The sequence below is a fragment of the Planococcus citri genome, chromosome 5, assembly GCF_950023065.1.
Source record: "Planococcus citri chromosome 5, ihPlaCitr1.1, whole genome shotgun sequence".
NCBI lineage: Eukaryota > Metazoa > Arthropoda > Insecta > Hemiptera > Pseudococcidae > Planococcus > Planococcus citri.
In genome coordinates this window covers 68,258,775-68,281,831 of record NC_088681.1, presented here as the reverse complement: position 1 = coordinate 68,281,831, position 23,057 = coordinate 68,258,775, and the positions used below count along the sequence as shown (strand labels likewise).

The 23,057-nt window shown below is 34.3% G+C and overlaps 2 protein-coding genes across 21 annotated transcripts in view; one reads left to right on the top strand and one right to left on the bottom strand.

The window, feature by feature from the left end:
- The first annotated feature begins 3,264 nt into the window (after positions 1–3,264).
- LOC135847962 (uncharacterized) lies at positions 3,265–6,604 on the top strand. The gene is made up of 4 exons (XM_065367709.1): positions 3,265–4,202; positions 5,800–5,899; positions 5,991–6,098; positions 6,202–6,604. The coding sequence occupies exons 1-4, from the start codon at positions 3,310–3,312 to the stop codon at positions 6,421–6,423; spliced, it is 1,323 nt and encodes a 440-aa protein (XP_065223781.1). The 5' UTR covers positions 3,265–3,309; the 3' UTR covers positions 6,424–6,604.
- A 4,971-nt stretch (positions 6,605–11,575) lies between these two features.
- Positions 11,576–23,057, bottom strand: part of LOC135848790 (uncharacterized) — a 35,419-nt gene continuing 23,937 nt past the window's right edge. For 15 of the 20 annotated variants that reach the window (XM_065368790.1, XM_065368793.1, XM_065368806.1 and 12 more), the window contains 9 exons: positions 16,464–16,507; positions 16,201–16,359; positions 15,035–15,205; positions 13,855–14,344; positions 13,701–13,777; positions 13,458–13,607; positions 13,060–13,227; positions 12,858–13,001; positions 11,576–11,866 (listed from right to left, as the gene is read on the bottom strand). In XM_065368790.1, the coding sequence (XP_065224862.1) occupies positions 11,765–11,866; positions 12,858–13,001; positions 13,060–13,227; positions 13,458–13,607; positions 13,701–13,777; positions 13,855–14,344; positions 15,035–15,205; positions 16,201–16,359; positions 16,464–16,507 (1,505 nt within the window). In that variant the 3' untranslated portion in view covers positions 11,576–11,764. Of the gene's footprint in view, positions 11,867–12,857; positions 13,002–13,059; positions 13,228–13,457; positions 13,608–13,700; positions 13,778–13,854; positions 14,345–15,034; positions 15,206–16,200; positions 16,360–16,463; positions 16,508–16,719; positions 16,974–23,057 lie in introns of those variants that run through there. The other 5 variants (XM_065368809.1, XM_065368796.1, XM_065368794.1 and 2 more) reach the window with 5 other exon arrangements.

Below are 23,057 nucleotides of genomic sequence, written 5' to 3'. Positions count from 1 at the left end.
TTCAAAATTTTAAAAAATCATTACAAAACTTGTTTAAAATGACAGAAAATCGACACTAGTGAAAGATTATTCAAAATTACTAAAAAGTTACACAAATACATTAGGTAAGTACTAAACATTAAAAAAACAGAAATTGAATTTTTTCAACGTTTTTCTTACTCGAATTGGCCAATTTTGGTCGAAAAATGTTTTCTCGGAACAAATTTGTCAACTTCTTGTAATTTTCACCAAGGATTCCCGCAATTTTGGGAACCCATTGAACCACGTTCTGGATAAGCCATCCGGCCACAATTCATCTATAGACTAATATCAACTCAAAGTACATCAATTACATCATTTATGACAGTTTTAGAGAAGTTGAAAATCTTTGAATTTTTTACCTATAATGAGTTCATTTTTCCAAATTGAAAAAAATCTGATTTTGACAAAAGTGAGTGAAAAAATTGGATTCTTTGAAATTTCCTGTAATTCAAATATAAATGATGTTTTTTGAGTTTATATTAGTCTATAGATCAATTTCGACCGGGTGAGAGACCTGGGAAGCGGTTCAAGGATTTCCAAAATGGAGGGAATCGATTTTTTTTTTTTGATAAAAATTATAAAACATAGAAGAAGCTGACAAATTTGGTTAAAATTCGGGTTTGGTGTAGTTTGACGTATTTTACGATACCTACATTTACATTTAGATTGTGAAAATAGAATTTTTCGGCCAAAATTGACTTATTCGTGCGAGAAAAATCATTAAAAAAAACATTTTTTTTGCATTTATAAAGACCTTCAACCCAGATAAAAAAATTCTGAAAAAAGAATTTCAAAAATAGACTGCGCGTTTTGACCAGAAGATTTGCTGGAAAAAATTTCAAATTTGCAAAAGAAAAAATCGGGAGAATACCAACTTGGGGAATTCGTAACCTGAAATTCAATTTCACACTATTTTGAAGGGGTCAGGAGGTCATTTGGCGATCTAAAAATTTCATCATAGGGATTTTGGATAACAAGGAGCAACTTCGGCTGGTTAGTTTTAAAATTTGAGGATAGGGCCAAATCACCTATTTTGCCAGGACGTGCTCTTGGAAAAATTGGAGTAAAAATTGTTGAAAATGAAGAAAAGTGGCTGAAATATTATCAAATTGAGTAAATACAGAAGTTTTGTGAAATTATGCGTAATTGTCCGGCATATGACAATAGGAGTAATTGCACCCCCCCCCCCGCCGATCCACCGGGACAACTTTTTTCTTAAAGGGGGCATCCTAAGGAACATTTTAAAGCAAACTCTCCCAAAAAAAAGTTGGCTTTACATACAAAATGGCGGCCATTTTGATTGACAGGTCAGCCGAAATCGCAGATTTTGCGTTTCAACATAGGACTTGCACGAAATTTTTCAAACCTTACAAAGCTAGATCGAAAGATCATGCAAAAATTTATCACCTGTAAAATTTCAAGTGCTAAAGTGAGTTTTTCGATTTTTGGTGAATTTTTGAAAATCCAATTTAGGCCAAAAATGAGGGAAAAAATCAAAATTTTTACCAAATTGACCAAGAAAGCTGAAATTTGGGATATACCCTATTTTCGACATGCCAAATTGATTGGAAACTGTTTCAACCCGTTTTGAACAGTTCTGGAGCCTCTATCAGATTTTTGAAACTCGAAATTCCCACAAAATTCCATCAAATTGGAGTTGTAAACCTGAAATTTATTCTAAAAACTAATTTTAATACGCTACGAAGTACTGCAGGTGAATTTCAACTCGTTTTGGAGCCTCCAGCTACTTTTTGAAAATTCCTGGAGCCTCCAGCAGATTTTTGAAACTTTAAATTTTCACAAAATTTCATCGAATGGAGATGGAAAGCTGAAATTTACTCTGCACTCCAATTTTAACACCCTCTGGACGACTTCAGGTAAGTTCAAGTCATTTTAGAGCCTCCAGCGACTTTTTTGAAAATTACTGGAGCCTCCAGTAGATTTTTGAAACTTGAAATTCCCGCAACATTCCAAATTGAGTTGGCAAGCTGAAATTTACTTCGCAGACTACATGGTGGTTTCAAATGGTTTTGAAGCTTTCAGCTACTTTTAGGAAATTTCAATTTTCCAAAAAAAAAGCCATATAACCTTTCAAAAAGTCGCTGGAGGCTCCAAAACGACTTGAAATCCACCAGCAGTCAACTTCGTAGCGTATTGAAATTAGTTTTCAGAATAAATTTCAGCTTTACAATTCCAATTTGATGGAATTTTGTGGGAATTTCGAGTTTCAAAAATCTGATGGAGGCTCCAGAACTGTTCAAAACGGGTTGAAACAGTTTCCAATCAATTTGGCATGTCGAAAATCGTGCAAGTCCTATGTTGAAACGCAAAATCTGCGATTTCGGCTGACCAGTCAATCAAAATGGCCGCCATTTTGTAAGTAAGGCCAACTTTTTATTTGAGCAAGTTTGCTTTAAAATGTTCCTTAGGATGCCCCCTTTAACGCATGATCGGCGGGGCGGGGTGAAATTACTCCTATTGTCATATGCCGGACTATAATTTTCATTGATTTCAACATCAAGTACCTACTCATATTTGTTGATTTTAGAATAAGTAGGTATTTCAATTCCATTTTGACAAAATGTTTACGTTGTTTCATCTACATACTTTTTGATTTCATTTTTCAACACATTTTCTGGAAATTTAGTTTACTTAGGTACTTTACGTAAATTTTTCGAATTGAAACACTTCTTCCCAAAGCATTAAGTATTCCTCTGAAAAAATACTTAATGTGAGTAATTTTAAATGTTAGGTAATATTGATTTACAATATCAACCTTTCTCAAAAACTTGTTGCTTGATGACTTTTTCAATATTTAAAGCTACCAACGATACTAAACACTTAATATCAGCCTGTTGAGAAATTCCTCAGTATTAAGTAGGCCTACACTCGCATTAAGCAATAATAATTTAGTGAGCAATAAGACAATGGTGGCTATAAAAAATGAAAAATAAACGATGAAAAAAGAAGAAAGCTATTTCGAAAGTAGAAAAAAATTACTCGACTTAATTCCTGATTACTTTTATTCGTAATCTATTTTCTTGTACAAGGTTTCTTAGCTCACATTAGGCCCATGGCCAGCGTACAAGTAAGTAACAGTGTGTTCAGCGTTTGTTGTTAAATCGTGTAAAAATATGATTGGTCCACAACGTTTTCTTGTGAAAAATGGGAAGAATCATTTCTAAAGTATGTATAATTGCATACTTATGATACGTTCTATTTTCAAAAAAAGAGCACCGAGAAAAAGCCAAGTAAGTTACAATCTTTTTGTTTCTTGTAGAGCTCAAAATGGAGAATTTCGTAGACGTGGGATTTTTTCAAAACAACGATTGCTTTTTGGTTAAACATTTATACATATTATACTCTTTATGTGGGGCATACTGTTACGAAAAATACGTACGATTCAAATTCAGATGTTTTATAATAATTTTATTATGTTACGCATATTTTCGTTGCACCGCACCCCAAATCAAAGTAATAATATTGCACGCTCAACTTCAACACGTTTTTCAAGCATCAGGACAACTTATTTACATTAACTTCGTGTTAGCAATGCTCTGCACGCTTTACTGGAAGAGAAAAGAATTCCACCGACTGTTCGATCTACTCAAAGAAAAACGCGATAATTTGGTGGTTACATTTGACTCGGAAAATCAAGAACAAGACCATTACCTCAAAGAAACAAACATCTCGAAAATTCATTTCACAGTATACTTCACTCTGATAGCAATTTATCTGGTGGTCTATTTTGGAAAACTGTTCGATATTTTGATTCGTGAGGGTGGTAAAACATCGCTTCAAATAGATCCTCAATTCGATTTTTTCATACCGTTCTTTTGCGATGATTGCAATACCTGGTCAAGTTACTTTCTCGCATTTAATTTCTCATACATTTGTGGAGCTGTCTCGGGCACGATATTTGTCGCCATATTGTTTCTGCTACACGTACTTTTGATTCATTTGGAAAATCGAGCCGGTGTTTTACAAAACGATATCAGATATCATTCACATTCCATGATGGCAAAGTTGGAAGAATATAGTAGAGACGAAGACGATGAGATGAAGAAAAAACGTCCAAATACTTTAAAATTGACGAGTATCAAGCAACAACGAGACGAGCACATTGAGGAGTATATGGTAAAAGTGGTGCAATGGATCAAGATGCATCAACATTTGATGAGGTGAGCATTTTTCAGAACATTCGTTGAGGAATTACTACTCCAATAAATAATTTTAAGATTTCTTTCATCTACTGAACATAGCTCATGGGATGCGTGGAATGGGGCCCTCCAAATTTTACCCACCTCCCCCCCCTTCCCCACAGAATCAATCTCCTACTGTTTTTTCCTCGAGTTTGAATACTTGAATTCGAGTTGCACAGTTCAAACTGGAGTTTTTTTGGGGAGGAGAGTGGAGTGGAGTGAGGAAATGTTGACCTAAAATTTGCCACCAATTTTGTCGACTGAAATGACGAGTTTTTAGATGAAATGACATTTTTGTCAATTGATTTAATATAGGTACTCAAAATATCAAGTTAGATTCATTAAAAAATTGTTATTTTCATTTTTGAATTTACCTATGGAAGTTTCAAACTGGGAAGATAAGAATTGAGCCGAGAGAAGCTACGACAAAAGCTTTCAAAAATTTCTCATTTTTTTTATCCAAAATTTTAGAATTTGAATGATAACATTTTAAAAATTTTAATTCTGAGACTAACAAGTAAACAAACCCGAGTGAAGCAAGGGCAGGGCTCGTACTTAATTTTGCCCCCAAAAATGTAATTTTGCAACCGAAAAGGCTCGAGAAGTGATCGAAATTGAAAAGTAGCCAAAAAAGTGACAAAATGCAATCAAAACCTTTTAATATCTACGGGAAAAATCACAAAAAAAAACAGAATGTTATTAGTTTATTACGAATTTAAATGTATTTAGTTTCGAAAAGTTGACCTATTTCGAAACTTTCTGATAAAAAATCCAGACTTTTAGGCAATTTTCTGGCAGCAAAGTAAGGGTTTTGGCAATTTCTGACGAAAAAGGCAATTCTTAGACAAATAAAACGAGACTGACAATTTTCAGCAAAAGAAATGGTTTTTCGACAGTTTCTGGCAAAAAAGCTGACATTTTGGACAAATTTTTTTCAAACAGTAAACTTTTGAAATTTTTTGAAAAAAACGACTACTTACCTACTTTCAAAAGTTTTGTTAAAAAGCGAAGATTTTTCAACGATTTTGGCAAAAAACAGAATTTTGACAATTTTAGCTAAAAGAACTTATATGAGCATTTTTGGCAAAAAGAGATACGCTGACAATTTCTGCCGAATACCTAAACCAAGCTTTCAGATAATTTTGAAGAAGAAAAAACTTTCGCAGCAAAAATTTGATAATTTATTTCAGTAAAAATTAGCAATTTTTTGAGAATAGGAAAATTGACGCATTTTTTTCGAAAAATGAGATTTTTCGCTTTGCAACTTATGGCAATTTTACGTAAAAAAATCGAGACTGTTCAACTACTTATGTATAGTACCTACGAAAAAGCTATAATTTTCAGCAGTAAGCAAGATTTTTAGACAATTTTTGGGGAAAATAAAACTTTTTAGAATTTTTTGCAAAAAAAAAACAAGAATTTTGACATTTTTTTAAGCAAAAAGCAAGACTGACTATTTTCGGGGAAAAGCACAAAATTTTGGGCAACCATCGGCCAAAAAATAGTACTTTTTTGAAATTATTATTTTTGTTGAAAATGGAAAACATTTTTTTGTAATTTCTATATTTTGCTTCAGATTAATAAAGCAGTACCAAAAGTGCGCAGAAAGTGTTTCTGGGTTGGTAACCGGCAATTCTTTGTTTTCAATCATTTTCTTTGGCTACTTCGTGATAAGTGTGAGTCGTTTATTTTTTTTTTTTTTCAAAGTACATATCTACTTGTAGAAAATAAGAAACGAGATTTATTGACAAAAAGTTTGTTTTCCAGTTCGTAATGGATCAAGATGATTTAGCACCTCTGTATTTGCCATACGGGATGATACATTTTACTATTTTGCTGATATGTTGCAATATAGGCAGCTCATTGAACGATCTGGTAGGTTAATAGTAGAACAATGCAAAATCTTGTTCATATTCCATTGAGAATCCTATATTGTTGGATAAATTTTTTGTACTATTTGATATTTTTCATTTTTCAGAGCGATATCGTTTCAAACGCAGTCTATTCAATGCCTTGGTATTATTTTCCAGTCAAAGACCAGAAAACCATACTGAATTTCTTGGCTTTGTCTCAACCAACACAGCATTTGAATGTTTTTGGATTTCTGTCGCTAAACTTGGAAATGTTTCCTCATATTTTGAATGATGTGTACGGTCACATGCAAACGCTCAGACTGCTCGTGAATAGACACAGAAATTAAAATTTTTATTTGAAGAGATTCACGCATCAAACACCCAATTATTGTAACACTATTATAATTTTTTTCGTTATTGAGTATAGTTAAGTAAGTACGGTAAGTGCATATTTATAAATTAGTTAAATCTAACCAAACACCCAATATTATTATAGCACCATTATAACTTTTTTTTGTTACGTATTAAGTAAGCACTTACGTAAGTATTTGTGAATTAGTTAATTCTATCACTTAATTAGAGGTAATTGAAGTAAAATATGCAAAAATCACAATAAATAAATTAATCTCGTAACTCACATAATTTATGGACTTTTTTTATTCTTAAAAATTTAACCCCTATATTGATTCTTTCAAAAGGGGGACAATAATTATGTATTATGCACCGGAGTTGGGCAAAATCTCGGTCAAATGTATTTCAAATTCAAAATCCAAAATCCGGTTTTTGTGTATTTTTGGATTTTATAAAATTGGGAAATATCTGGCATTTTTTACATCATGATCAGAATTTTGGGCATCCAAACGCTCACCCCCCCTTAAACTACCGTTATGCGTACCCCATCACGAAAAGGCCAAAAAGAGTGAGCTAAAAATTCAATTTCCTAATTAGAAATGCTCGTCTGTCTGCTGCTTAAAAGACTTTAAAAATTACACCTCATTTTTTATCATCTAATAAACCACTTTCCTTACCTACCTAAACCAAAAATGCACTGGGTTACTGGAGGCAGTCATCTCGTAATATTCAAAATACCGACACTAAACTGGCATCTGAAAAGATCGTGCAAAACGCATCGTAAAAAAGAAACACCTCGCCTCAATTCCTCGTTTCAATTTTCAAAAAGCAAAGTGAAAAAAAAACTATACTAAAACTCGAATAATTCGTCGTTTGTTTTTACTCTCGAGCCTTATCACAAAGGAGACGAGTAAAAATATAGATAGGAGCAGGTAACGTACTACTGTAGCTAAAGGTATATGGTAAAAGGTGAAATTCAAATTTTCAAAAAGCCTCTAAAAGGCAACGTAAATTTTTAAATGTGAAAATTTATTATTTTACCAGACGAATTTTGCGGCGTGACGTTTAATTTATGCAAAGATAACAGAAAATAAAATTTTACGCTTTTTCGGTAAATAATGGCGGGAATTTGCATTTACTCGCAGCAAAGCCTGTTTGCTTCGTCTGATGCGAACGACGGGATGTGAACTCGTCTCTCTTTTCCCTTCTTTTGCATGCGGCGTGACAGATGAAGATTTGTAGGTACGAGTTCGGATACACGTGGCGTGGATGCTTCAAAGAAAAGAGATGGTGGGTAAGGGTAAGTATACGTACTCAAGGTTGATTATTTGCATATATTTTTCACAGATGGATCGAAATTTAATTCATATTGAGTTATTAGAACGGTTTTTAGGTATCCTTTAAATCTGAAAAATGAAAAATTTCGATATTTTTGAACGATTTGCTAGAGAGTTGAGTAGGTATATTTTTTAAATGGCCACAAACTTTCAAAGTTCAATCTCAAAATGGGATTCCAACCAACGTCTCAAGCAGTGGGAAGGGGGTACAAAATTCCACAATTTTGATCGAAATTTCAAAAAAATTGAAAAGCGAAGTGACAAACCAATTATTTCTTCAATCGTGCCCCACTGATCTCCCTCCTTTTATAGCCCCAAAAATCAGTTGAAGCTTGAAAACCCCCATATGGGATTCAGATTTTTAGAAAATTTCAAGGAGTGGGGTTTGCGATGTGAGTTTCATTTCAAAAAATGTTATTTGGTGATTTTGGGATGGAACATGAAAAAATGCATTGGAAAATCACCAGACAGAGTGTGCAAAAAAGTAACCTGTTGGTCACAAACTGACAGTTTTTATTCTACACAGATGAGTTCTCTATTTGGATAAGGTCTAAATTCTCAAAAAATCCAAAAAGGAGTCTTTCCATTTCAAAAAGTTTTATCTGGTGGTTTTTGGATAAAACACGAAAAAATGGATGGAAAAATCGCCAGACAAGGTGTGCAAAAGGCTACACAGATGAGTTTTCTATTCAGATAATGTACATATAAATTCACAAACAGTTCCACAGGGAACAACACTGTGACCAATACTGGAGCAAGCTTTCAAAAGTACGAGTAGCTCAATTGTAGTAAATACATTTAAGAATTCAGCCACAGAATTCAAAATAGGCGGTGAAAAATTACCTTGTCCGCGTATCAGATCATCTGTGGGATTACTCAAGAATATTCTCGTACATATTTTTAAGAATTTTCCAAAATTAATAATTCTTCAGAAGTAAATTAAACATTATTTTTGATGCGAGACCGTGAAGTCAATTTTGCCCAGAGAAAGGGAAGGACGAAAGCTGTGAAAAATCGATAATTCGAAACGCAAAACATCATTCAAGATGCAAAAGGTTGGTTTTCATGGCTTCAACATTTTAGTTTTCAGGAAATCAACACATTTTCAGAAATACGAATAAGCCCCCAGTGAAGAGAACGCAAAACCTCTCAAAAATTCACGATTCTTCATTTTTTCGGCCATCTCCATTTGATGAAATTTTGAGGAAATTTCAAGTTTCAAAAATCTACTGGAGGCTCCAGTAATTTTCAAAAAATCGCTGGACAGTCCAAAACCACTTCAAAGTTCAAATTCACTTGCATAGTCGACTTTGTAGAGAATTGAAATTAGTTTGCAGAATGAATTTTGGCTTTCCAACTCCATTTCAGAAAATTTTGTGGAAATTTCGAGTTTTAAAAATCTTCTGGAGGCTCCAGAACTGCTCAAAACGGCTTGAAACTGTTTCCAATCGATTTGGCAGGTCAAAAATAGGGTATATCCCAAATTTCAGCCTTCTAGGTTAATTTGATAACATTTTGATTTTTTCCCACACTTCGGTCAAAATTTAATTTTTGAAAATTCACGAAAAATCGAAAAAGTCACTCTAGCACTATTAGTCCGGCATATGACAACAGGAGTAATTGCACCCCCCCCCCCCCGCCGATCCACCGGGACAACTTTTTTCTTAAAGGGGACATCCTAAGGAACATTTCAAAGCAAACTTGCCAAAAAAAAGTTGGCCTTACTTACAAAATGGCGGCCATTTTGATTAACAGGTCAGCCGAAATCGCAGATTTTGCGTTTCTACATATTTAAGACTTGCACGAACTTTTTCAAACTTTACAAAGGTAGATCGAAAGATTGTGCAAAAATTCATCACCTGTCAAAATTTCAAGTGCTAAAGTGCGTTTTTCGATTTTTGGTGAATTTTTGAAAATCGAACAGGCCAAAAATGAGGGAAAACATCAAAATTTTACCAAATTGACCAAGAAAGCTGAAATTTGAGATATACCGTATTTTCGACATGCGAAATCAATTGGAAACGGTTTCGACACGTTTTGAGCAGTTCTGGAGCCTCCAGAAGATTTTTGAAACTCGAAATTCTCACGAAATTTCATCAAAAATGGAGTTGAAAAGCCGAAATGAATTCTGAAAACTGATTTAAATACGCTATGAAGTCGACTGCAGGAAAAATTTCAAGTTGTTTTGGAGCCTCAAGCGATTTTTTGAACATTCCTGAAGCCTCCAGCTGATTTTTGAAACTTTACATTTTCACAAAATTTCATCAAATGGAGATGGAAAGCTGACATTTACTCTACACTCCAATTTTAACACCCTTCTGAAGACGACTTCAGGTGGGTTCAAGTAATTTCAGGGCCTCCAGCGACTTTTTTTGAAAATTACTGGCGCCTCCAGCAGATTTTTGAAACTTGAAATTTCCCCAAAATTTCATCAAACTAAGACGGAGAGTCGAAATTCATTCTGCAAACTAATTTTAATGCGCTACGAAGTTGACTGCTGGTAAATTTTAAGTCGTTTTGGAGCCTCCAGCAACTTTTTGAAAGGTTGTATGACGTTTTTTTGGAAAATTGAAATTTCCTAAAAGTAGCTGGAAGCTTCAAAACCATTTGAAACCACCATGTAGTCTGCGAAGTAAATTTCAGCTTGCCAACTCTATTTGATAAATTAATGTAGGGGAAATATCAAGTTTCAAAAATCTGCAGGAGGCTCCACTAAATTTCATAAAAGTCGCTGGAGGCCCTGAAATTACTTGAACCCACCTGAAGTCGTCTTCAGAAGGGTGTTAAAATTGGAGTGTAGAGTAAATTTCAGATTTCCATCTCCATTTGATGAAATTTTGTGAAAATTTAAAGTTTCAAAAATCTACTGGAGGCTTCAGGAATGTTCAAAAAATCGCTGGAGGCTCCAAAACGACTTGAAATTTACCTGCAGTATTTAGTAACGTATTGAAGTTAGTTTTTAGAATAAATTTCAGCTTTACAACTCCAATTTGATGGAATTTTGTGGGAATTTCGAGTATCAAGAATCTGCTGGAGGCTCCAGAACTGCTCAAAACGTGTCGAAACCGTTTCCAATTGATTTGGCATGTCGAAAATACGGTATATCCCAAATTTCAGCTTTCTTGGTCAATTTGTTGAAATTTTGATTTTTTCCCTCATTTTTGGCCTAAGTTCGATTTTCAAAAATTCACCAAAAATCGAAAAACGCACTTTAGCACTTGAAATTTTGACAGGTGATGAATTTTTGAACGATCTTTCGATCTACCTTTGTAAAGTTTGAAAAAGTTTGTGCAAGTCTTAAATATGTTGAAACGCAAATTCTGCGATTTCGGCTGACCTGTCAATCAAAATAGCCGCCATTTTGTAAGGAAGGCCAACTTTTTTTTTGGCAAGTTTCCTTTAAAATGTTCCTTAGGATGTCCCCTTTAAGAAAAATGTTGTCCCGGAGGATCGGCGGTGGGGGGGGGGTGCAATTACTCCTATTGTCATATGCCGGACTATATGGGAATGTTACAGATTTAAAACTAAATAAATTTATCAAACAACAAAAAAAGTCGCAGCTAAAAGAGTCGGACTCCTGTCAGACTCCTTCAATTAAAGAGTCGCACTTTAGAGTGACCGACTCTCAAAATCCAACAGTTACGCTAATGAGTCGCGGACTCTTGAAATCAAAGAGTCGCTCTTCTAAACTTGAAAACAATTCATTAATCCTGAAAGGTTGCATAAAATCACTCATTTTTTATTCTTTATTCTGCAATTAAATTCAAAATCACAAATTCTGAAAATTCTAGTTAAAAAAAAGTAAAAAATGTAACAGTCTTATCATTTTATTTTGGCTTTCAGATATGATTGATTGGATTTTGGATTTTTTCCAGATTTGTATTTTATATAATCCAAATTTCGGATTCTTGCAATAATCCACAATCCAGATTGTGGATTATTGGAAAATCCGTGTAAAAAGAACACATCTATCAATTATTGTATTATCAAATATACGTCCTTAACATTTGATATCTACTGGAGTTAATTTATTCAGGTGCACATCAGCTGTTTTTATTATAGAAACTTCGGCTGCTATATTTCGGGATCTTAGCCTTTCCTTCTGAAATCAAAATTACACATACCTATATGTATTTATGTCAGACCCGTTTTTAAAATACTTTTTTTACTTCAAGTACATATTATACCTAGGTTAAGACTAATCTAACTTAATTTTCATATTTTTCATGTACTTACCATAAAGTATGCATGTATGTATGTATCTTATGGGTCATTCCATGCCAAATCGGCGGATTTTTGCACGAGGGGTCTTCGATTTTTTTCAAATTCAGATCATGTGTAGAGGTCATCAAATAATGACGAATGACGCAAACCGGACATTTTTTCGATTTTTTTTTACGGAACTGTTTTGTCAACGAATTGACAAAAAGTTCGATTTTTCGTGCTGTAATTTTATTTTAAGAGCGAAATAGCTGCATTTTTCGTCAATTTGTTGACAAATTGCGGAGGAGGGGGATGTTTTCACAAATTCGTCTACACATTGGTAAAATATTTCAAAAATGCAAAAATTTTCAATTTTTAGGTTTCTGAGTGTACTTTAGCAACAATTGTAAAACTTGTAATTTTTTTTCTCGAAAATGAAAAAAAAGGCCCCTCCAATTTTTTGATATGTTATTCTACTTGAAAAGCACTAAAACTGAGAATTTTTTCAGAATTTTTACTGGTGGACATCGTGGTTATATTTAAATTATAAGTTTTTAAATCGATTTTTTTAGGTTTTTGAAAGTGGCAACACTGATTTTGACATCATTCGTCGATTACCCTCTCAAAGTACTACAATTTGAAAAAAAGTTCAAAATTCTATACCACGTACAACCGGAACAATTTGCAACTGAAATTTTCCATTTTCGGCCATTTTGCAGAACTTTGAAGCGCCACAGTTCCGTAAAAAAAATCGAAAAAATGTCCGGTTTGCGTCATTCGTCATTATTTGATGACCTCTACACATGATCTGAATTTGAAAAAAATCGAAGACCCCTCGTGCAAAAATCCGCCGATTTGGCATGGAATGACCCTATGTAATTTGTACTTACCACTGTCTGGTAAGCAATGAGAACACTTTCAAATGTTTTATAGCTACAGAACACGGAAAATTCACCTTCTGTCATTTTCAAACAGCGTCCAATTTCGGTTTTAAGAATTGTTTTGACCTTGAATAATGAGCAAAATAATTGATACTGTAATGCAAAATGAGTAATTCAAGCAAATCATTGAGCGAATATAATAGATAAGCACCTCACTGATCGCTACGTCTTGGTTCCAAGGGTTGAGGCCACCGGTCACTGCTTTGCCTGTAATCTTCAATTCAGCGACGTCATCAAATATAGGAGTCTTCTCCACCGATACAAGTTTCATATCATCAAGTTCTTCTACATGAAGACCGACTTCTGGGGGGGTGGCTTTCTGGAAGATAAATAGAAAAATAATAATTTGCGAGTCACTCGTACCTACAATGCAGAAGACACGAGTCTAGCAACGTGAAATTTTTCAAAATTTTCAGTTAGGTATATCAAAATCCGAGATTGAGGGCATTTAGCCCATCTTAATGGGGGTACCCTTTGAACACTTTTTAAACGTAATCTGCAGATAAGTATGAAATGTGTATCTATTGAAACTAACAACTAACAACTTACAATGTGATTGAAAATTTTTAATGCACTGTGAAAACTGTCGAACAAAATAAATGCTCCCTTTTTTTCTTCAGTCATGGCGATAAACGCGCAAGTCATTCGTATGTTGAAATCGCCTTTTCCATTGAGTTTCTCGACAAAGTCTTTGACATCCTATTAATTAAAACACGAATTTGAATTGTAATGGGGATAAGTATTGGAAAATTTTCAAAAAGAAGTAGGAACATAATTTGAATTATGACTTACTTTTTCTAAATAATCTTCATCGCGTAAGGATAACTTAAAGTTTGGTATATGTATTAATCTGTAAACGTTTCGCTGTACTGAAACAAAAACAAAAGCAATAAGTTAAATATCGATACTTATTCCCACAGTCATTGATTAAAAGAATCGTGTATACCTTCAGTATCCTGGCGCATTTTTTCGGCTGCAGCAATGTCTTCCGGATTAGGAGTTGTGGTTGTCATTTCTGATGAATATTTCAATAAGATGAGTTTATCATCATCTGTGAATCGGAACATAAAGCTCAATATTGTCCGAACCACTACTTTTCCAGCTGAGCTTAGGGATTTCAAAAATACGGGGTAAGCATCTTGGCGCTCGATGGGTCTCATCACAAAGTGCGCATTCTGAAATCCTAATTTTAAAAACGAGTCCATAGCGCGGATAAAACTTTCTTCCGATATAGATGCTTTTCTCAATTCAGTTTTTAGGAGTTGAACTTGCGGATCTTCTAAGTTGTAGAGAACGTGTTTCCAAACGTCTTTTCCATAAGTATACGGTTTTCTAACGCCAGCCCAGTTAGGATAGCACCATTCCAGGAAGCTTTCCATCAGCTCTGCAAAGTCCATTAGGCATTGCAACGTTTTACGTAAATTGCGTTCTTCTTCCTGAAAATATTTGAGGTAGGTCGGTGAAGGTGAAGTTCAAAATTATTTTCTAACAATAAGGTATGTAAAATTATCGATATTGAGTGATTCTTCACTCAAAGTTCAAGTTCTGAGATGTCCTTCTCTTTTTAACTCAAGTCCAATACTCATCTTGTATATATTGAAAAGAAAGGTATTATTCACAACTTTTATTCAATGCAATTTTGCCGCATTATGCTTCATTTTGTATACCTATACCATACCTATAATACCTATACATTCAAGATTTAATTACACCAGTTGATAAGTAGCATTTTATGACCAGTTTGTTTAGATTTGAGGAAAAGGGTAAGTGCAAATTCAATTTCAGGGGATTGTGAAATCATCTGTACTTTTACTGGACACATTTTGTTAAAGATCAAAGATTCAAATTGTAGATGGAAAAATTTCTGGAATTCTTTTATTGAATTGTTTTGGAAGCTGATTGCTGTCAAAGTTATTAGTCCTATTTTATGAATGCTTATATTTTTATTTTGTGTGAAATTCATATCTTCAGCGAAAAATAATCAATTTTTAGATTTAAAATAGGTATCACTTTTTTCTTAAAAATGTAATTCCAAAATGTATGCCTTTCTAGTTGAAAATTTCCCCAAAATTCAAAAGATAGAAAGAGAGTCAATTGAAAAAAAAAAAAACAAAAAAAATAGTTACCATTTCAGCGATGGCAGATTTGGTCTTATTCCGCTCGATTTCCAGTTCAAGTTTGATATTTTCCGGGTCGGATTGCATTTCGAGAAGGCTGTTAACTTTTTTATCGTCATGTAAGTCGCGGAACTTTTGTATTTCCTCCTCAATTTTCTCGCGTTTCTTTGAAATCGAACCCTTTAAAAATTTATATAGGATCAATAATCTTCAACATATCCAAATTTCAGCTTCCTAGGTCATCCCCAGTTCCCCACCCCATTTAAAGTGGGAAAAACCACATTTTACCCCTATTCTTGACCCCCTCAACACTAAAATCGACCTAGGGGGTCCAAATTTTCAGCATACAATGAAAGGATGCCTGTTGAGTGCTTTTTGCAGGTTTCAACCTTCCAATCCCATTTGACCCCTCTCCAGGATCAAAAAAGTGGATATTTGCGTGTTTTTTGGCGTTTAGCCAAACCTACAGCTTTTCCAAATTGACCTAGAGCGTTCAAATTTTTACAGTATAATGAAAAGATGTACCCGAAGTGCCTTTTGCATGTTTCAACCTTCCAACCCCATTTGACACTTCTCCAGGGTCAAAAAAGTGAATTTTCCCCCTATTTTACGTGTTTCTTGAAAATTTTGACGTTTAGGAAAGCGTACAGCCCCTCCAAATAGACCTAGAGGGTCCAAATTTTCACAGTACAATGGGAGGATGTACCCGAAGTGCCTTTTGCCGGTTTCAACCTTCCAACCTTATTTGACCAGTTTCATGGTCAAAAAAGATCTGTTACTTACTATATGTTTTGAAGGGGGAAGAAGAGAGTTGGGCGAAGCCCGAGGGAGGGGGTGCAGGGGGACTCCGCCCCCCCCCCCGCTTACATAGAAGGAAACAGTGAAAGGAGAGAGTTGTGCAAAGCCCATGGGGGGTTCAGGGCCCCAAGTACAGGCGAAGCACATGAGCGAAGCGAGGGTGCGAAGCGAGGGTACGAGTCGTTCAAGAGCCCTCAATGTTTCTGGCACAAAAATTTGGCTCTTACGTAGCGGCAGACTGCTACGACTTTTTTTTTAATTTAGTGTAAAATTCATATCTTCAGCGAAAATAATCAATAAGTATTCTCCCCAAAATTCAAAAGATAGAAAGAGAGTTAATTGAAAAAAAATGAATAAAAAAACAAAAAAATAGTTACCATTCCAGCGATGGCAGATTTGGTCATTTCCAGTTTAAGTTTGGTCATTTTCAGGTCGAAATACATTTTGAGAAGGATGTTAACTTGTTTATCATCAGGGAACTTGAGGAACTGTTGTATTTCCTCCCCAAATTCATCGGCTTCCTTGAAAATCGACTCCTTTAAAAATTTACATAGGATCAATAATCTTAGCTTCGGTAGGATCAGGAACTCTCGGTAATAATATTCATTAAGTATTAAGTATAGCTATGGAGTGTACTTACAAGACTACTTTCTTCTGTCCACGACCTTTCGTAAGTAGAAATAACTGCAAACCAAATGAAAAAATTGCATTAGATGAATTTCAATTCGCTGTTACCTACGTGTAATTGTCGGTTACTATAAATACTCTCTGGACCCCAGTTCAGTAATTACCGCATAAGCATACATATTAGGTACATAAGCTGCGAGAAATTTTCCTAAATACGATGATGGCTTGGATTAAGCTTTATTGTGAAACTATAATGAATACCTACTTACCAGTAAATATGATGGCAAAAACCACGAGACCCATCGCGCCTACAACGCACCCTTAAATATCACTTAAAAATAAACAATTTGACCTGCTGATGTTGGCGATAAAATTTTAAAAAAGAACGTTTTGCGGTGAATATATTTTTTAAAATACTATAAAACTGATAAAGAATAGGTCAAAAAAGAGAAACGCGAGCAAAATTATACTTGGGTAATGTCAAACGTAAAAGTTTTTCAGTTGAAATTCAAATTGTAAGGCGGAAGGCTAAGTAGTAATTAGGAGTCGGGCTCGACGCACCATCTTTTTATACGTAGCACTTATCAGAATATAAGTTTAATTTCGCTCAGTGATAAATATACATATAAGTGAATTTACATAAGTATATGAAAATGTTGCGTCATAAAATTTTTTAGGCTAGCAATATTAATAAATTCCGACCAGATTTCCGCGTATTTCTTTTTATATCATTATCTCATCTATGTAGTTATTTTACTCGTGTCTTCAATTTATTAAAACCGTTTAATAGATTTAATATTTCTACAGTCAAATTTTTCAAAAGTTATCAGTATACAATTTCTAATTAGAAGCGTTCAATCAAATTAGGTAGGTACCTAACTGAATAAGTTGAATATTTTTGCGATCGAATTTTTCAAAAATTATCTGTACAATCTTCAATTACAAGCGCTTTATCAAATTACGTTACAAGATACATATTGAACATTTTTGCGGTAGAATTTTTCATTTATTCGACTCACTCAGCATAAATGTTGAAAAATTAGATCGATCTGGGTGTCAAATATAAAGTATGTTCCGAAATTCTGCTTTCTAGGTTCAAATTTCAATTTTTCCCAATTTTTGGCCCATGCATAGTATACACTTGTTTAGGCTATACATAGAAATTATTCAAGTATTTTTTTTTTTTTTGGAGAAGTGGTATTTTCAGTAGGAAATTCGAGTTTTTGAAAAATAGGGAAAATGTTTTGGTTTTCAAATTTGATCATATTCAAAAATTTGCCAAAAATCAAAAAATGCGCTTCAGCACCTGAAATTTTGACTGGTGTTGTATTTTATACGTGTTCTTTGGATTTAGTGCTGTCCTATCCAATAAGTTTTCTTCCAGTTAGGATAACACACATCAACTCCCTTGGCAGAAGAAATTAAATTTCGTTGTAAATATTTGCCAAAAAGCATCACTGACAATTTTTTTAAAATTTTTTCAAACATGAAAAAAAACAAGATTTTCAAACCATTTTTGAAAAAACATGATAATTTTGGAATTTTTTGCAACATAATATTATTAAAATTTTTGTCAATTTTTGAAAATTTCAAAAAAAAAAAAAACATTGGAAGAAAGCAAGAGCTTTGGCGATTATTGGGTAAATGTAATAATTTTTTGCAATTTCTGCCTAAAAATCAAGACTTTTAGACAAATTTTGAAGAAACTGAGACCTTAGGCAGTTTTCGCCAATTTTTGAAAATTTGGTACCTACCTAATTTTAGCGAAAAGCAGAAGTTTTGGCAATCACAGGCAAAAAAAATGATACGCATTCATTTTTTTTGTCAATTTATGGCAAAAAACGAGAGTAGTTTTGTAGCTAAAAAGCGAGAGGTTTAGTAAATTCTTGGCAAATACTGGCAAAAATTGACTAGGTACTTTTTTGTTTCGACAGTTTTTGGCACAAATGTGAGAATGTTTAGCAGTTCCTGGCAAAAAAAAGTGAGATTTCGACAAATTTAACAAGAGACGAGTTTTTTTTAGGCATTTTTTGAAAAAAAAGAAAGAACCCGACACTATAAATCACATTATTTTGGAAAAAATTGAGACTTTTTGAATTTCTCTTTTTGCAATTCTTGGCGTTTTCAAGTTGAAAATTGAGAATTTATGATCAGCAATTCAGTAAGCAGCGAAAAATTTAGTCTGTTTCTAGAAAGAAGGAAAACTTTATTTTCTATGGAAAAGTAATGCTTTTGATCAATTTTTGTTGAAAAAATGAGACGTTTTTACAACTTCATGGGAAAAAAGTTAGCAAGGTACCTACACGACGAAAGGAGTAGATTTAAGTACTTGGACGTTGCTTATATTCGACTTAAGTCTTAAGATATCTGCGTGGTCCCGTCCCCCCTCCCCCACTCAATCCACCAACGAAGACTATAAAATCTAAAATCGCGTGTATACTTTTAGGTAAATATACACATATACACAATAATTAAACAACGCCATCAAAAAGCTCCATACTGAATTCCACTTTGAATTTTCTTCGAAGACTTTCACGTTTATTTGTGCCTATTTTGTTCGAAATTGTCAACAGAGGGGTGACGTTCCAGTTTCTGTGATTCTTTTTTATGAAAAATGAAATGATGCTGATTAAAACACGTGCAAATTTCAGTTTTCTTTTCGCGTAATTGACTCATTATTTTAATTGCTGACTCTCCAATGACAAAATTTAGAGCTTTATATCCTGAGATGTAGACTGCAAATGGTTGTGATTTAGAATAGTTCCTCTTTTACTGACTTTTAACGAATTGTTTACTGATAAATTGATTCATTTTTTCAGTGAATTGTTCGTGAAAGTATCAATTCATTAATTTATGAATCAATTCGTTTGCGAATGATTAACCAAAAAAAATCAATTCGTTCGCGAATGATTCACTAAAAATTATTCAATTCGTTCGTAAATGATTCTTCACATTCCCAGAAATGAATCAAATGAATCGATTTGTTTGCGAACGAGTCACTTATATAAATCTATTCGTTTGTGAATGACTCACCAAAAATTATTAAATTCGTTCGCGAATGATTGACTAACAATTATTCAATTTGTACGCGAATGATTCACCAAAAATGAATCGATTTGTTCGCGAATGAGTCTCTTATATAAATCTATTCGTTCGTAAATGATTCGCGACTTCATTTGGCCATTCATTGTAGCTGACGTTGATAGGCCTATAATTGGAGCTGATTTCCTGTCAGAATTTCACCTTGAGTAGCGATTCAAGTCTGAAAATTCAGCCTAAGAAGCTGCCAGAAAGCAACTCAACGATCCTGTGCGACACATCCGGAGCCGAACCTCGACCACTCATTCCAGCGAAATTCAGGCGAGCAGTTTTCAACAGCGTGCACAACTTAGCGCATCCTGGTGCCAATATATCAGCTAAACTCGTCAGTACACGCTTTGTGTAGCCTAGTGTGCAAAAATGCTGCCAGCAGTGGGCAAAAGAATGCGTTCCCTGCCAAAAAGCCAAAGTTTTGCGACACACTTGTTCTCCACTAGGCGATTTTGAGAAGTGGCCTCATTTCAACCATATACATGTGGATATTGTCGGCCCTTTGCCTCCTTCTCGCGGTAAAGAATACCTCCTGATAGTGATCAATCATACATCACTCTGGCCTGAGGCATATCCTCTCTGCCAAATCACCGCAGAAGCTGTTGGAGAATCGATTGCACGTGAGTGGGTTCCAAGATTCGGAGTACCAGCGAGCATCACCACTGACCAAAGCCGCCAGTTTGAATCGGACCCATTTACCAAAATGTCCGTGGTTCTGGGCTCAAATCGTATATGCACTACAGCCTACCACCCACAGGCCAATGGAAAGGTTGAAAGGTGGCATAGAACCCTCAAGGCTGCGGTGATGGCGCATCAAACTACCGCCTGGATGGATGTGCTACTCGGTTTGCAATCCACGATCAACAGTGAACATGAAGTGTCTCCAGCCCAGCTCACACTTGGCGCAGAACTTGGTTTACCAGGAGATTTTATTGCAGATGCGCCTGAGCCATGGAACTATAATCTTAAAAGGGAAGCGACGTTGTATGTTGTAAAAAGTGAAGCTATTGCTATCTCTCTCCAACCAACGTTTTCGTCGTCGTTATGATACGCGCGCTTTTTCAAATTTCAAGCGCGCGATCAAGATTTCGAGGTTTTCACATTTTTTTTTATAGTTTTCTCACCTGTGAATCATTTATTCAATTTTTTTTCAAACAATGATGAATTTTTTGTTTTAAAAAATTATGAAAACAAACTCCGTACAGATACACTTCTATATTGAGTCAAATATTTTACGTAATTACCTACTGACCTTTAAATATAACTAATTTATTAAATTGACTTCGGATATAAGTATCGTAGTCGGATTTAATTTTACAAAACTGGTGTAGTCTAATATTTACATAAATTTCAATTATACTCTTTAGTAATAAATTCACGTGATTGTCAATAAAATCTCCACTATCCAGCATATGATCGTTCAAACTTTCAAAAATGTTTTCGTTTAATAGAGATGTTGAGACACAGTTTGTTATTTTTAAAATCATTTGTTTTGTCACGAATGCGATATTTTTGCCATTTTCAATTTCCTTCAAGTATGGTTCACACAGAATACAAATTTTTACAACATCATCGGCTGGATAAATCAACTTCCCATAGTCTTTTATTTTTATGAGATCGTACATATGAGACGACTGAAGGTCCGCTCTCAGAGCCAAAAGACATTTTGAACATTTGATTTTTTTTCCAATGTGTGAACTACAAATCCTAAGGAAATAAAAATTTAAGCATAAGAAATTTTGTATGATACATAAATATTGAATTTTTGAAAATGGGTCATTTCTAACTCACCAGCTATGAAAGTTATTATCTGCTTTCGACACGTAGATAGTGGAATAGAATCGATGCAACAGTTATGGGCATAAGTATCAAAATTTTCAAAAATGTTTTCATCGGTTTGGTTAGAATTTAAAGTTGAATCATCCAAATTAGAATTCTCGGTGTCTTTTATCAAATTGGAAGTAGTACATGAGCTATTGATGCGATCGATTGGAGAATTCAGAATTGGAACATACTCTTGAGGGATACAGTTGCCATTCCTATCAGGCCTCAATTCAACATAAACAAGTATTTTCTTATAAGCAGCCATGAACTGCCGACAGGTAGGGTTGTTATTACATCCTAGACGACTTCGAATTGTACTAAAAAAGGTCTCCAGATGGTCTTGACTAAATTTATAGGATGGTATAAAATTCATGATTTTTTCATTCTGAACTAGATCGATGTAAATGTTCTTAAAATTCATAAGATCGATGATAGTACCTAAGAATCCAGTATATCTAGCACATTTTAAAATCGACCCTCCTTGAACACTTGTTTGTAAGTTTCTTAAATACGTTTCCAAATAGTCCATTTTTGATTTAATAATTTGAAAATTGTTTTTGTTCAACGGCTTTATCAGCTTCCTCTGTTTCAGATTTCTGGAATTTAATATATCGAAAGCGTCGTTGATGTTTGTTATGAACTTTATAGTTGCTTCACTATCATTAAAGCCAGGTAGTTTATAAAATTTACAGAAAGTGATCGCATCGGCAACTGATTGACTGAAGACTTGAACAGCTAATGCAACTTTCATTTTTTGCTTGAAATACTGAATGTATCGTTTAGTTATACGGTTTCCAATCCGCAAACCTTCAGTCTCTTGCAAATTATTCAAATTTTTGATGTATTCCCAGCAAATCCGTTCTTTTTCTGCACCATAAATTATGCCCATATCGCCCAAAGTATTCCGAATCAATTTAATCATATGGCAAGCATCCCAGAATATATATATTTTTTTCTTAGATTCAGGATACTCGAAGTAAGGAGTCAGAGATTCTGGCTCAAAGTTGCACCCCAAGTTTTTGGCCATTTTAATATTTGAAGATGCGCCATCGAATGTAATTGCTATGACACGGACTCCGGCATCATGTAACAAACCAAGACAAGATTGCACGAGCGAAGTTTTTTTTTTGGCAGATATACCATTTGCCAAAAAATAGCCTACAGGCAGTTTCCATGAAGCATTCAGAGCAACTACTAAAAATACTAATGCTTGGGTGGCTTCTTTTTTTTCATCATTTTCCATCTCTATTTCGTTTCCAAAATCGGTATATCCAAATACTTTTGACCCATTCCACTCAACATGTTTTCGTATCGCAATTTCATCAAGCATCAAAGTACAGATTACAGGTGAAGAAGAACCATTCGACATATTTCTTAAAATATCAAAAGATTCTTTTGTAAATCCTGGATTTCCATCCACTTTACAATACCATCTTGTTATCATTCGCGTATGAGGCAGGCATTTCAAAAATTTTTCACGTGCATAATTGTATGCTTTGGCAGAGTAATAGTGCAAAGTCAATGCAAATCTCTTTGCTTCAACTGAATACTGGCGCACCCGTTTTTCATGCAAGCAAAATTCAAAGCACATCGCAAAAACTGGGATAAGAGTTTTCAACTGTTCACAAACTCTGTAAATTTTTTCCAAAAATTTATTTCTCTTTTTCATGGCTGAAAGTTTTTTTTTCAGTTG